Raw genomic sequence first — 16,596 nt, 5'->3', positions numbered from 1 at the left:
AATATGATTTTATTTTAGTGACTGAAATGTGTTAGTTTTGAGAATTTATATTCACTGTCTCTATTTCTTTCTATTTCTCTGGTGTTGTTTTTGTTTGTGTTTATTCGTACTTTTAGTTTGTGGTTTTGTATTTGCATAGGGTTATCTGTATTCTGCATGTGTGACCAAAGCCAGGTGTTCTGGTAGGAATGAATGTTGAGAAGCATACAGTGTGCTTTGTGTAGTTTAATTTTGTGGTTAACCGTTATTGTTGTTAATATGATTATATTGTTTGTGTATATGAAAAATGAATGGGGAAAAATGGTTTTACAATTAGTACTATTATTATTATAGGGCAGGGGCATTGATGGACCTTGGTGGGGTCTGGAGCGGAGTTTTTGGGCCCCCAAAAACTTAAAAGCATTCCGCTGCCTTTGCATCTCATGCATATTCATTGTAGATATCCTGTAAACCTGACTACTGGGTTTCTCCCTCAAGCAGAGCACTTTAGCTCTGTGTGCCGTTTAGGCCAGTGTGAAAACAAGGCAGTTATCTCTATATTGCTATACCATTCAATTTACACACACACGTACACTTGTGCTATACTAGAAGTATTAGGCAAGAGGAAAAAGCTGTAGTTGTATATAGAGTCTGCTGCACAGATGAATCTTCAGAGGTGAATGGTGATATTACATAGTAACATAGTAAATGACGGCAGATAAAGGCCTGAACGGTCCATCCAGTCTGCCCATTAGTTATTAATGATTAAATTAACTTGTCTCTTCTTTGATATGTCTGGAAAATAGACTGTAAAATATTGAATTGTGCTTGTATTATGCTGACATTGAGTGTCAAATTTTTCTTCTACTGTGCCGTTTTAATGTCTCTAGCGTTTACAGTATTTCATATGATTATTATTACTATAATTCGGCTATTATCAAATTCACCTCACTGTTATAAAGACATGCTGATATTTGATCATTTTACCATAATTACGGGTTCCTTTTACTAAGGTGCGCTAGCGTTTTTAGCACGCACTCAAGATGAGCGCGCGCTAACCACGCGCTAAACAAAAAATACTAATGCAAGCTCTATGGAGGTGTTAGTGTCTAGCGCGTGGGGGGCATTGTAGCGCTCATAAAACCCACTAGCGCATCTTAGTAAAAGGAGCCCTATGTGTTACTGCAGTATAATGTAAGTTGTCTGTGTCAAGCTACATCTGTTGTAGAACACATTAGGTGAATCGTGACAGTCATTGTTTGTTTTGGGTTGGTTTTTTTTTTTTAAATGTTGACAGCCTTGGGCAGAATTAGGTCCCGGTATTCAATTCCAGACCTTTTCCAGGCACCTACATTGAATATCCAGTGCCATGACGACATATGCTCATTGCTGGATCTTATGCAGCCAATATTCCGCTGGGACCCTATAAGGCACTTATGTGATACCCTCAGCTAAAGATTGCCCAGGCCCTGCATTAGTAGAAGCAAGTGTTCTCACCCCATTCAAGCCCTGACCCACTTCCGCACCTACCTTTTTTAGCCCTGGTGGTCTAGGGAATCCTAAGGGCGGGAGTGATGCCCAATCTTTTCTATCCATCAAAATGGCCATTGCACTACTACTACTAATTATCATTTCTTTAGTGCTGAAAGGCGTACGCAGCGCTGTACATTTAACATTCAATAGATGGTCCTGGCTCAAAAGAGCTTACAATCTAAACTGCAACCTCTAGCAGCAGCCTTGTGCTACTCACCCTGCTCTGTGAACCCCCTAGACCTCAAAGTTAGCTATGCAAGCTTCGGCACTGAATATTGCTGACACCTGCATAACTACTGGCTTTGCCACCAACAACTCCCTGTAACTGCCCTCTTCTGCCTGGTTTCAGCTTTGCTGGTAGGCACTGATATTCAGTGACATTGCCTAGTTAAGTGCTGCTGAATATCTACAGCCAGCCTGCTGCACATGGTTTAAGCATACAGGAGCCTCTCCTGCCTTCTTAAATTGCTTTGAATATCAAACCCATATACTTGTGATACTCATAGCTTTGTGAACAAACTGAAGACCATTGTCTGGAAACATAACCAATTCTGATATTTCTGTATGTTTTAGGCTGATGTGAAAGAGAAACAAAAGAAACTAGTGGAACAACTTAGCACTTTATTAAACAGCTCTCCAGGGCCTCCCACCCGAAGGCTGATTGCTAAGAACCTGGCCATCCTCTACAGCATCGGGGACACATTCTCTGTTTACCAGACCATTGACAGATGTACTGAGCTCATTCGTAGCAAGAACGATTCACCAAGTTATCTGCCCACAAAGCTGTAAGTGTGCAGTCAGAAAAGGGTAACTGTTTTTAACTCTGCTCCAAGAAGATTTAAAGCATTGTACATATAGCATGGAAAGCCAAGTTTTTTTTGCTTGGGTTTGTTTTTTTTGGGGGGGGGGATCTGTGAGGGGAGGGGGAGGAGGGGGAAAGAAATGCTGAACCGGGGTGGAGGGAGGGGGAAAAGAGAGGACAGAGAGATGCCAGACCAAGGGAAAGGGAAGGAGGGAGGGAAAGGAGATGCCAGACCAAGGAGGGGGAGGAGAGATGCCAGGGCATGGGGGGAAGAAAGGGAAGGAGACAGATGCCAGATCACGAGGAAAGGAGGGAGAGAAGAAAAGGAAGGAGCGAGATGCCAGGGGAAAGGGAAAGGAAGGAGACAGAGATGCCAGACCATGGGGTGGGGTAGGAAGGAAGGAAGGAAAGTAGACGCGAGAAATGCCACAGCATGTGGGGGTTGGAGAAAATGGAGAGGGGTGAAGCTGAAATGAATCATGTATAAAGGAGAAAAGGGGCATAGGATAGACAGTTAATGGAAGGGACAGAGAGGGAAGAGGCCATATGGAAGGGGGAGAGGGTCAATAGTGAATAGAAGGGGCAGAGAAAGTGGGCAGTTGCTGCATGAAAGGGAGAGACAGGACGGACGTTGGATAGAAAGAAGAGAGTGAAGAGATTAGGAAAGCAGAAACCAGAAATGACAAAAGGCAGAAAAAAATTTTTTTATTTATTTATTTTTGTTGTTGTTGTTGCTTTTGAATAAAGTAGTATTGTAGCTGTACTGATAAACATTTATAAATAAAAGATGGAAATAAGGTAATCTTTTTATTGGACTAATTTTAATACATATTTTACTAATGTTCGGAGACCAAAACCCCCTTCCTCAGGTCAGGACAGGATTCTGAAAAGGCAGTATACTCTAGTGACTGCATCAATCCAAGAGGTTTAGCGGTCTAGATGTAATGTAAGGAAGGAGCTTTTGCCCTCTGAAAGCCCCGATGGGGCCTGTGCTGCCGACGATGCGGTTTGTTATAAGTACTGTATTTTGGTCTCGCGGTCAGGGTTCGGCTGGGTGGGAGAGATGAAAGAGTCAGCAGGGAGAGGGGGGTGCGTGGCAGTAAGGGGATGGGAGGGATTAAAAAATGCTCTACGGGGGGATGGGAGGAAGAGAGAGATATAAGTTGCAAGGATTCTGCTGCACAAGCGGAAGAAGAGATATATGCTGCTAGGATTCTGCTGCACAGGGGGATGAGAGGGAGGGGGAGGGATAGAAAGATACTGCACAAGGGGATGGGTGAGAAGAAAGGAAAGATGCTGCACATGTGGGGGAGAGAAAGGAAATAGGAAGAATTGGGGTGGAGGAGCGGAAGGGAGAGATAATCATTGTAAATGAAAAAAATAAGTCCTCCCTGAAAATAAGACCTAGTGCCTTTTTTGGGCCCAAAATTAATATAAGACAGTGTCTTATTTTCGGGGAAACATGGTATGCTCATTGGTATTATACCCCTAGTATTGAGTTAGGATACAACCTTGGATCGCAAACTGTGTCAAATTGTAACCTGTTAAGTGTATATTATGCATGTTTAACATGTAACCCTTTCTGAGCTCTTTGGGGAAAACGAGACAGAAAATGAATTAAATAAATAAATAAATAGTCTGCAATTTTTTTGAAAATAAACCTGGATTAACCTAATTAGACCACATTATAATAGTCTACTTGAGAAACAGTAATGACTGAACAGTTACTCTAAAAGCATGACATTCAAAATGTTTTCTGGTTATTCTAAGCTTCCTTAATAACTTGAATGAAGATTTCACTATTTTGTTTATCTGGAGATCCACAGACAGCTGATTGTCAACATGGACACCCAAAATACAAGCTGATAGATCAAATACAGAATTATCCTTCTGTTAATACAAGTCAATTGATAGATCAAAATATTCTCAGAATTTACAATGAATAAAAAAATTGATTTCCCCCCTCCACACACACACACACACACTTTTATCAAGCTGTTCTAGAGGTTTTTAGCATGGACCAGTGAGGTGAGTGCTCCAATGCTTAAAACCTCTAGCGCAGCTTGATCAAAGGGACCCTTAGTTTTTTTTCTCTGTTAAGATTTAATTAAGTATGATAAATACTTATGAGGCTTATTTTCAAAGCATTTAGTTACACAAAGTACCATAGGTTTCTGTGGTACTTTGTATGTCTTAAGTGCTTTGAAAATGAGCCCTTATATCTCTCATGTGGGACTTTGTCCAGTGCCTTTTGAAATTGTCTATACATATACTTTATTTACGCTTCTAGAGAATTTTAATAGGTACTAAATCTGTGTTGACATTCCCCCATTTAATACACGTCTTGGAATTTGGCAAAGCACTTAAAATTGTGACTATATACATGAAGCCAGCAATTTCGAAATGAAATGAAGTCTTTATGGGACCACTTTGAATGTGTTGGACTAGAATGATGATCTATTAATAATGAGCAGTCTGTTAGGGCTATGCAGTCTAATTTCTGGAGGAGTGGCCTAGTGGTTAAAGTAGCTGCCTCAGCTCCCCACTGCAGCTCCTTGTGACTCTGATCAAGTCATTTAACACTTCATTGTCCCAGGTACAAGATAAGTACCTGTCTAAAATATGTAAACCACTTTGATTGTAACCACACAGAAAAAGTACCCTATTTGCATTTACTAGTTAAAATTTATTAATTTTATTGTAGTGCGGCAGTGACATGCTTGGGTGCACTTTACCAGAAGCTCGGGAGACTCTTGGGTGGAATTTTTACAGACACTGTAGGGAGTTTGCTCAAAGCACTGAAGAATGCTGAGGTAAGGTACAACAGATTTCTACCAGTCATTCGTCTAACACTGAGCTATAATTTCTAGCTCATTGGTCTCAGATTATAGATCTTTATTTTAGAAGCATCCCCACATGTAAATAGCAGCATTTGCACATGTAGTTTAGCAAGCACATATAAATGCTATTTTAAAATGGGGGGGTTATATGATCACTGTTTTTACTTTTGGTAGGAAATGTGACGGGAGTGTTTGGGCAAGCCTAACACACAAATGTTAATTCCCCATCATATGAAAGAAATCCATATGGATAGGAAAAACCTGACTGCTTTAATAGCGGTGACAGGTCAAAAGAGCGCGCCCAGACAACTGAGCGCAAGGCGGAAGCCTGCGCCGAAGAAAAACAGTGTTTTAAGGGGCTCCGATGGGGGTGTGTGGAGGGGGGAACACCCCCCCCCCACTTTACTGAATACAGATCGCGTGACGTTGTGGGGGGTTTGGGGGGTTGTAACCCCCCACATTATACTGAAAACTTAACTTTTTCCCTAAAAAACAGGGAAAAAGTTAAGTTTCCAGTATAATGAGGGGGTTTACAACCTCCCAACCCCCCCCCCCCCCACAACGCTGCACAATGCCGGCGCGATCTGTATTCAGTAAAGTGGGGGGGTTCCCCACCAATACCCCCCGTCGGAGCTCCTTAAAACACTGTTTTTCTTTGGCGCTGGCTTCCGCCTTGTGCTTAGTTGTCTCGGCCCGCCTTTGTCGGCGCGCGCTTTTGACTATGAACCGTAATAGCCATTAGAGTTGAAATCCAATGTGGAAGGATATTCTACAGCAGAGGCAGAAAAACCTAGAAGGGTTCTGGTCCTCTTCCTGTTGCCACCACCTATCAAATAGAATAAGCTTGGAACATGTTGTTTTTGTGACATTGTCTGTATTGATATTAAAAAAGATTGAAAAGTGAGTACTCATCAGGAAGGGCATGTTTTAGATTTAGGCCTCCTTTTACAAAGGTGCGTTAGGGCCTTAACACGTGGAATAGCGCACGCTAGCCGCTACCGCCTCCTCTTGAGCAGATGATAGTTTTTTGGGTAGCGCATGCTAATCCGGTGCATGCGCTAAAAACACTAGCGCACTTTTGTAAAAGGAGCCCTTAATTTTTATGTCTCAGGAATGTATACACTGACTTGATGGTGTGCTGGAGGTTGAACAAGTAGTTTGGTCTAATCATAGTCTGATATCTTTTGCATTTAGGCCTATTTATGAGATCAAAAAGCAAATGGGGACACGTAGAATAAGACCTCAATTTTATATTAAAGAATTAGAAAAGGAATGGTTGCCACATATAAAATGAAATGAAATGGATACTGTAGATGTAATGGTAACACAATGGAATGAAAGTTTGGTTAATGCTTTAAATATGGTGGCACCAGAAAAAGTTATAGAATTAAAAGAGAAATATAACTGTTGTCCATGGAAATCTGAGGCGATTTTTCAGGTAAGGAGTGAGGTGAGATGAGCAGAACGTTTATGACATAGGACTAAAGCTGTAGATGATTATGAGAGTTTTAAGTTACGTTTGATGGAATATTTTAGCCTATGTGAAAATGAAAAGAATCGCTATTATAAAAAATGAGTTGTAGTGCTCTAAATCGACCTCAAGAACGATTTGCTATAGTCAAGTATTTAGTTGACGGGTATGATGGTGCTGTTGAATGTTATGATCTTGATGAAGAGAAATATGCTCAATTTTTAGTTGGCAAAATGGTGGGAAATCAACTTCACTCATTGGATGATAGTTTGGGTGAAGAAATAGATAATGAGTTGGGAAGATGGATAGAATTTGATAATGTAGATGAGAAACAGGTGTGTAATGCAATTCATAGGTGTACACCTACGCGTGCTAGCCAGGATCCATGTTCGTCATCTGTCATGAGACAGATGGCAGAGAAGGTGTCTCCTGAGATAACAAGAATAGTTAATAAATCACTGAAAGAGGGAGTTTTTCCAAATGATTGTAAACAATCAACTGTAAGACCGGCTTTGAAACTGAAAGGCCTGGATACTAATGTTATGAAAAATTTTAGACCAATTTTGATAGTACCTTTTATTGGTAAAGTCCTGGAGAAGATTGTCTTGCCTTAGTTGGATGATTTTGTGCAAGATATTGATTGCTTGGCTTATAACCGATTTGGTTTCAGGAAAGCCCACAGTGTAGAGCTATTATTAACATCGTTATTAGATATTTTACACTTAGGGTTGAACTAACATGTAACCTTTTGCTTGATATCCTTAGATATATCAGGAGCCTTTGATTCTGTAGATCTTCAGAAACTGTTGCAGAGATTGAAAGACCTTGGGGTGGGTGGTACTGTCCTTAAATGGCTTCTTTTCAAGTAAGGAATGGGACAAAGATATCGAGTAATTTAAGGAGGAGTGGAGTTCCTCAAGGCTCGGTGCTTTCAGCGTTATTATTTAATATCTATAAGGCCACCATTGGTCAGCTATTTCAATCTTTAGGAGTTGAATACCGCATATATGCAGATGGTATCATTTTTTCTCTTCCCAGTGTGTGTATGGGGAGACAGGTTAGAAAAGTTGCTGAGTAATTATATGAGTGAAATTACTGGATGGATGGAGAAGCAGGGTCTAAGATTAAATGTAGAAAAGACTGAGGTAATGTTTGTGGGGAAATCTGACCAGGTTAATTGGCCAAAAACATTGAAAGTGATGGACAAGGTATTATTGGTGAGGGAGTCCATGACAGTCCTGGGAGTAAAATTGGACCCAGGGCTTACTATGAGTTGTCAAGTAGTATAAACAGTGAAAATATGTTTTGCACAGATACACTTATTTTACCGTGTGAAACCAATGCTATCACCATCTGACTTTCATGCTGTTATACAAACAATGGTCTTGTTACGGCTGGACTACTGCAATGTCCTGTACTTGGGAATAATCAAGACCAGGTGCAGGGCATTGCAGGTAGTCCAGAACACTGCGGCCATATTGATAACTGGAACATCAAGATATGAGCATATTACTCCTTATCTTCGACAATTGCATTGGTTGCCAGTTGCGTTTCCAAATTCAATACAAAGCAATTGTTATGTTATCAATTTCTATATGGTACGATGCCTGAAATTTTTAAGAATATTATATCTCGTTATCAACCACAAAGATCCCTGCGTTCTGAAAGTGCCGCATTGCTGAAAACAAAGGCTAACCCTAAATATGTGGAAACAAATGCTATGACTTCCATGTGTGCAGGAGTCAGGCTATGGAATGGCCTTGTTGGCCAGATTCAAAATGTGGAGAGAGGAATTCATTTGATTTTATGTAAGACTGAACATGTCTGTTTTTATTTTTAATTTTGTATAGACTTTTAATATTTTATGCATGTAACTCCTTGTAAACCGTTTTAGAAAAAAACGGTATCAAAATTTAAAAAATAAATTAAATAATTGATGAAAAGTGTAAACTGTTCTCTGTTTTGGGAAGATAGATGGTTTTTATTTTTCTTTCCCAAGTGTGACTCACAGTTAACTTAGTCAAAGTAGTGTGTAATACCAAAGTATGGTATCTTAATAAATGGGCTGTCAGGATAGGCATTGTGTTTGCTTATCTTCATATTCTATATTTCTGTAATTAGTAAGAATTTGTTTTCTTTTTTTGTTGGGTTGCATGCTGACAGTTCCTTGTGTCTTAACCAGGGCCGCCATCAGGGCATGTCACATACAGCATGTCACATACAGCAAAGTCTGTGTAATGTAACATGCTGTATGTGACATGCTGAGGAGGATGGGAAGGAAGAGGTGCATACTCATAACATCATTATATATTCATCCATAGCTGCATGTTAATGATGTGCTCATATGCACTTATTTATCATCATAACATATACATCATCATTAACATGCAGCTGTGGATGTGTAAGGACAGGCTGAGGAGGATGGATGGGAAGGAAGGAAGGTGCACATATCAACATATCGTACATTTTTAACATGCATGATGCAGCTATAGGCAAGCTGAGGAGGATGGGATCATACAGATGTGTATGTTCAGATATGCGCTCAGATGTGTAGTTTTTTCCTGATATATTTATTAAGCTTACAGTATTTATAAAAACACATTTAATACTTGTTACAAAAAATATTGTGCAATTGTGATCTACTTCTGGCCTACAAAGGTCAAAAGAAATCCTTAACTGAGATTTTACATTCAAAAGTGAATTATAGCTACTAGCACTATTATTTATTAGTTATTTATTATGCAGATGTTTGTTAGTTTGTTATTAGTTCAGTATTAGACATTTGTTAATTTAGAATAGATAGGTATAGATTAGGTTAGGTTAGGGCCCTGCTGAAAGAGTCTACCTTGACATGGTTGCAGGCTTACAAATCTTTTGGTCAAAGAGTGCGGCGACAGAGAAAAGTATGTGTGTATTCGGCCCATGAATGAAGGTGGGTTGGGGGGGAAGGGGTGCGTGGGGGGCCCAATAGGATTGCTCAGTAAGGGGCACAGAAATTTCTGATGGCGGCCCAGCTCTTAACCATGTGTTTACAGATATCATTTAGAGCAGTATAAGCACAAAGTGCTCTATCTTTCAAGAATGGACAGTTGAAGTTTGTGCACCTACATGGTGAGAATTCCAGTAACTTGCATCCAGAGGTTAAGGACATTGGGAGCCTGGAAATATCCTAGTGAGACACTGGAATAAGATGGATAGATAAATATGCTTGGCACCTGCTGAATTATTTGTTAATTTTGTTATTTGTTAATTTTAAGTGGTTGCTTTCATAATTCTGCCTTCTCTCTGTTTTGTTTTCATGAAAAGTCCCAAGGTCGTTGTGAGATCATGCTCAGCTTAGAGAAGATCTTGAATGGTCTGGGTCCAGCTGCTGTACCTTGTCACAGAGAGATCTACAAAGCTGCTCGATCCTGCCTCACCGATCGATCACGTGCTGTTCGCTGCATGGCTGCAAGGGTAGTGTAACCTTGACAACTTCATTTCTAGAAATGCATTTCATTCTTAGTCATCACCTGTGACAAGAGCCACCTACTCTACCTTTAAATTACTTTTCTATATAAGGAACATCAGATGGGTAGCTCAAGAACTTGCTGAATATTTTATCGAAAAAATTAACAATATTAGGAAAACATTTAAAAATAACATACAACTTACAAAAGATCTTGAACAGGTTAATCTAGACTCACTATCCTCTAAATGTTCAAAATTCAAAATACCTAGTTTAAATGAAATTGAAGCCACTCTAAAAACTCTGAATATCAAAGGTTCTAAAGCTGATCAAATTCCACCACTAATTCTTAAACAACATTTTGACATCTTTGGACTTTTGATTCATAGATTAGTTACTGAAAGCTTAAGCTAACATACTGTGCCCTTGGATTGGAAAAAATCATACATCCGTCCCATTATTAAAGATAAAAATATTGGTCACGATGATCTATCTAACTATAGACCAATATCTAACATCCCCTTCTTAGCAAAATTAACAGAAAAAATTGTCTTTAACCAAATTTCAGAGTTTGTAGAGAAAACTAACGTGTTGCATCCGAATCAAACTGGTTTCAGACAGCACCATAGCACGGAACACTCACTAATCAGCATGACTACTTCTATTCAATATTTCTTAGATCATCATCAATCGGTGCTGTTAATCTCCATTGATCTATCAGCAGCATTTGATACGATTGATCATCAACTTCTCCTTAGCAGACTCCAATCTATTGGGGTTACAGATGAAGTACTGGCTTGGTTTACATCTTATTTCGCTGATCGCACATCTACTGTTCTTTTAAAGGAATCTTCCTCCAAACCTACACAGATTGCACATGGGGTCCCCCAAGGATCTATTCTTTCACCTTTACTTTTCAATATTTTTCTTGCACCACTAATGACCTTATGCCAATCTGTAGGCTTTCATGTTTTTGCCTATGCTGACAATATACAGCTACTGCATCCTTTAAATAATAACAATTCAATTGAAATCTCAGCGATCAATGAAAAACTTGATCAAATTTATCATTGGCTGGATTCAAACAGATTGGCACTTAACGTCAAAAAAACTAATGTCATGCTTTTTCCGTGGAAGGATAGTTTCCCTCTTGTTACTCCTATTTCTATTCAAAATGTCTCCCTGCAATCAGTTAAAAATACTAAAATATTAGGGGTCATTTTTGACAACAAACTTAATTTTCACGACCATATCAGTAACATCATGAAAACTACCTTTTACAGGTTACGTAAAATTCGATCTATTTCTAAATTTCTATGTCCCAAATCACTAAACATCCTGATTCACTCTTTGGTGATATCTAAAATTGACTATTGCAACTCTCTTTTTAAAGGAATTGCATTACATGAAATAAAACGTCTTCAAATAATACAAAATGCTTCAATTAAATTAATAACTAAATCTAGAAAGTTTGATCATGTAACACCTCTTCTTAAAAACGCTCACTGGCTTCCAGTGATTCATAGAATAACGTATAAACTATGTATAATTACTTTCAAAACCCTCTATAATATGACCCCTGCTTTTTTATTTAAGTTATTAATTCCATATTCTACTAGGAGAATATTAAGATCCAACGAACAAAACTTATTGTCTATTCCTTCGTTGAAAATTATAAACACTAGACGACAATTTATTTTTTCTTGTACTGCTCCGCAAACTTGGAATGCCCTCCCAATTTTTTTAAGGGATGAGAAGGACTTTGGAAAATTTAAAAGTAACTTTAAAACATTTCTTTTTAAGTATGCCTTTACAAACTAATTTTATTATCTTATTACTCTATTTTTTTATTATATTTCTTAATTTGTTACCCTTTTGTATTTTCCCTTAATGTCTTTTCTTTACTTTTATGAATTGTATTTCATCCCTCCTTACCTAATGTTAAGAATATGTTAAATTGAGTGTAAGTTTGTCCTTTTAAGTATTTTATGTATTGTATTGTCTCCCAACAAATGTAAATTTTAATATGTACATCGCTTAGAAGTCTGATTAAGCGATTAATCAAGAAACCTAATAAACTTGAAAACTTGAAACATATAAATGTTTTGCAGCATGGTTATAAAATGCTGTATCACTAATCACCTTAAATAGATAATAATATATATTATAAAATTATACTATCAAACTTGCTTCAAAAAGTGCTATTAAGTGAACGCTCAGACCCATAACCTGACTCGGGCGAACTCGCTTGGGCTTTTTAACAGTCCTCATTAGAGTTGTCAGCCCGGGGGATATTGTCAGAGGTTTCATAAACGTATTGCAGTTCCCTGATACTGAGGTCTCTTCCATATTTGTGGATATTGAATGAAACAGAGTCACAATAAGATTTTTCTTCCATCTCCTTCTCTCCCGAGTTTATAGTGAGAGGTGTCCTCCTCTCCCAATATTACTAACCAAATTTGCTTGGTTTCTATTTAAGTTTGCGGCAGTTTCAGGTTTTCGCCTTTGTGGTAAATATAAAGAGCTATTGGTGAGTGTGGAGAATCTATGTACATCATATATTGTCATTCTTGGTATTATAAGAACCTTCCTGTTGGTTGTTGTCTTGGCAGGCCAAGCATTGGGCTTCCTGATTGTTGATGGACGGGCTGTTGAATTGCTCTGCCTTTTTTTTGCGCATCGTTTTACCTTATTAGCTGTTTGATAAATTGAAACTCCTTAGTACATCATTAGAGTTTCTGTTGAACAGGTTTATTTCCTCCTCTTTGTTTAGTGTCTCCTGGAGCTTCAGAATGAGGCCAGCTTCATGTGGACTACAGAGCTGGACAGTGTGGCAACCCTGTGCTTTAAAGCCTTTGAAGGATCCAATTATGATGTCCGAATAGCAGTGTCAAAGCTTTTAGGAACAGTACTGGCAAGAGCTATAATGCCTAAGCAAGGAGCAGGTATAGTATCAATTGCCTGATGAATTAAATCTTGTGTGAATGATTTTTGGTGTTTTTTTGTCTGTGGAGGACTTCAATCTCTGTAATTACAATTTCTAAAACAGTTACATAGAAACAGAAAAAGACCATATGGCCTATCTAGACTGCCTAACCATGCCATCTATTATCCCCTCCTCTCTGTTAGAGATCCAATATCCTAGTCCTTAGCTTTCTTGAATTCAGATACACTTTTTGTTTCCACCACCTCCACTGATAGATCTTTTCAAACATTCACCATCCTTTCCGTGAAAAAAGTATTTTCTGAGATCGAAAAAGCAGTAGAAGAGCAATTCTGGGCATTTAGTAGGAGACTTTTCTATAAAGGAATGTAATTGTCTACTTTCCTTTATAGAACACTAGCCTAACCAAATATATACACACTTAAGATTTAGATACAAGCACTTATGTCAGAAGTGCTGGTGTGTTAGCCCCTAAATGCCGAGAATGTGCTTGTACATTGTAATATTCTATAATTTATATGCATAAGTGTGAGCCTGACCATGCTACACCCATGTGTATGCTCCCTTGCAAATACAAGCTATATAAGATAGGTGGTATTTGCAGACTAGCACTTAGGTGGAATTTTTGCATTTATGTCCATATGTGCACACATAGGTGCATAAAAGTCATTGTTCTAAACATTTACATATATAATGGGTATGCAAACGTTAGCATCTGTGTTATAGAATTGCTTCATAGGAGTGCGATTTGAGTTGTGATAGGGTATTAGGATAATTCATATCAATCGATGTTTAATAGATTAGGATAAAGTCCCTGCCTCTCTCATTCCATGCCTTCCAAAACATCAGCATAATTCTGTGATGTGAAACAGTATGAAATGACTATATCCAGTAAATATTAAATAAGGTAAGGCAGAGCTCTACAAATCCCAGGCCACCCTGGCAATTAAAATCTGACCTGGTGCCTAGGTTTTGCAGACTGAGCATAATGGCAGCTTGAACAAGGCTGTGGAAAGCAAAGCAAGTAATATTAGTACAGGCTCTCTACTCTTCCCTCCTCCCTCCCCCAAAAAGGAGGCAGGCATTTGGAATAATCCATCTAGTGTTCCTCAGGGTTCACCATTATCCCCATTGCTTTTTAATGTCTACATGTCCTCATTGGGTGCTCGGCTGTCTGATTTAGTGGTAAAATTGTATAGCTATGCGGATGATTTTACCTTCATCATCCCATTTGCTAATTCTCTTTCAGAAGTAGTCCCTATGACAACAGAAGAATTAGGCTTAATGGCTTAATGACTGAATTTAAATTAAAACTTAACTCAGGAAAAACAAATTTTTTGGTGCCTGACGAACTTGCTGCACTTCTTTGAGGGATTAAACAGACGGATAGACAAGGGCGACCCGGTCGACATTGTATATCTGGATTTTCAGAAGGCGTTCGACAAGGTTCTACATGAACGACTACTTCAGAAAATTGCGAGACATGGAATCGAGGGTGAAATACTCATGTGGATTAAAAACTGGCTGGAGCATGGGAAACAGAGAGTGGGGGTAAATGGACAATACTCAGACTGGAAGAGTGTCACCAGCGGGGTGCCGCAGGGCTCGGTGCTCGGACCCTTGCTCTTCAACATCTTTATAAACGATCTGGACTTTGGTACGACGAGTGAGATGATTAAGTTTGCGGACGATACAAAGTTATTCAGAGTAGTGAAGACACAGGGGGATTTTGAAGATCTACAAAGTGACATAATCAAGCTCAAGAAATGGGCAGTGACATGGCAAATGAGGTTCAACGTAGATAAGTGCAAAGTGATGCATGTCAGTAACAAAAATCTCATGCATGAATACAGGATGTCCAGGGCGGTACTTGGAGAGACCTCCCAGGAAAGAGACTTGGGAGTTCTGATCGACAAGTCGATGAAGCTGTCTGCACAATGCGCTGTGGCGGCAAAAAGGGCAAACAGAATGCTAGGAATGATAAAGAAGGGGATCACGAACAGATCGGAGAAAGTTATCATGCCATTGTACCGGGCCATGGTTCGTCCTCACCTGGAGTACTGCGTCCAGCACTGGTCGCCGTACATGAAGAAAGACACGGTACTACTCGAAAGGGTTCAGAGAAGAGCAACTAAAATGGTTAAGGGGCTGGAGGAGTTGCCGTACAGTGAGAAATTAGAGAAACTGGGACATATTTTGATGTTTCATCATTCAGAATTTTGGTGCAGTCTCTTATACTTAGTCAGCTTGACTACTGTAATATTGCCTGTTTGGCAGTCTCCCAGAGGATTATGCAGCAACTGCGTATGGTTCAGAATGCGGCAGTCAGATTGATTTTTGGGTTGAAGAAATATGACTATGTAACACCTTCTTACCGGAAACTGCATTGGTTACCAATGGAGACACGGGTGAAGTTCAAGTTTGGTTGTTTCTGTTTCAAGGTGTTGTTTGGTTAAACCCCTAAATACATAATTGAGCTCTTTTCTTTTGCAACTAATAAATATAGGAAAAACTTGCATTTGAATTTCATCTTTCCGTCTGTTAGAGGTTAGAAATTTAAAAAACATCATCAATGTCTTTTATCATACCAAGCGGCATTCTGGAGCAAGGACCTGATTATGCTTTCTAATTCATATGTCGAATTTAGGAGACATCTAAAGACACATTTGTTCTTGAAATATCTGGGTAATTAGCTTGTATGAATAATGTAAGCTTAGTAATCTATTTAGACCTGTATAATCTTATTTCTAATCATTTTATTTCTATTTTTTATTCAGTTGTATTTTTTTAATCTTTGTAAACCACACAGAACTTCACGGTACTGCAGTATATAAGTTGTTTATTATTATTATTAAAACAGCAATCTCCAAAGCACACACATGTACATTCTCCTCCCTCCTCAGTCCCTGGCTAGGTGCTGATCAGAAGTGTAAAAAAATAAAACTGCATGTCAATCCAAAGACTCTTCTTCTGGCACACAGTTATGTGGATAGTTCAAATTTTACTTGTAGCACTAAAGAGCCAGAGGAGAATGAGGTGGCCCAGTGCACAGCACTCTTCTTTCTTTCCAATTCTAATCCTTGCCCGATGGAGCAGTGAGGGAGTGAGGCCTGGGTTTCCATCCTGCAAGGGGTGGAGGGAGCAAGAGCTGGGTGTCTGCTGTTTGGGGGGGGGGAGTGAGCAGGGTGTCTGTGTGCTGTGGGGAGGCAAGTCCTGGGTATCTGTGCTCTGGGGTTGAGAAAGGGGGGACAGGGCATCTCTGTGCCACAAGGAGGAGAGAGGGGGAGATAATTGGGTGTCTGTGCAGGAGGGGAGAGAGTTAAGTACCTTGAGTGCTGAAGTTTAGGAGCTGGGGAGAGAGAAAGTTGGAGAGAGCTATGGAGGAAATCATTTATTGGGGTGGGGGTGCTCATTGGGAATCACAGAGAGGTGAGTGTATGCCACAGGAGAGTATATGGGGTGGTGATCATCAAGAGAGAGAGAGCTTGAGGGGGGGGGTTATCCTACAAGGGGAAGTAATTGAGAGAGAGCTAAGAAGGAGAGTGTTAGGGGGAGGCAGAGAGGGAGTTGAGGAATTTG

General features: G+C 39.4%; 1 protein-coding gene across 2 annotated transcripts in view; it reads left to right on the top strand.

Moving 5' to 3' along the window:
• Window positions 1-16,596, top strand: part of HEATR5A (HEAT repeat containing 5A) — a 257,530-nt gene that overhangs the window by 24,625 nt on the left and 216,309 nt on the right. For both annotated transcript variants that reach the window (XM_033952160.1, XM_033952161.1), the window contains exons 3-6: window positions 2,086-2,297; window positions 5,019-5,127; window positions 9,932-10,081; window positions 12,847-13,018. In XM_033952160.1, coding sequence (XP_033808051.1) covers window positions 2,086-2,297; window positions 5,019-5,127; window positions 9,932-10,081; window positions 12,847-13,018 — 643 coding nt within the window. The remainder of the gene's footprint in view (window positions 1-2,085; window positions 2,298-5,018; window positions 5,128-9,931; window positions 10,082-12,846; window positions 13,019-16,596) is intronic.

Source organism: Geotrypetes seraphini, chromosome 7 (genome assembly GCF_902459505.1).
Source record: "Geotrypetes seraphini chromosome 7, aGeoSer1.1, whole genome shotgun sequence".
Taxonomy (NCBI): domain Eukaryota; kingdom Metazoa; phylum Chordata; class Amphibia; order Gymnophiona; family Dermophiidae; genus Geotrypetes; species Geotrypetes seraphini.
The sequence above is the reverse complement of the archived record's forward strand: the minus strand, read 5'-3'. Positions and strand labels throughout refer to the sequence as shown.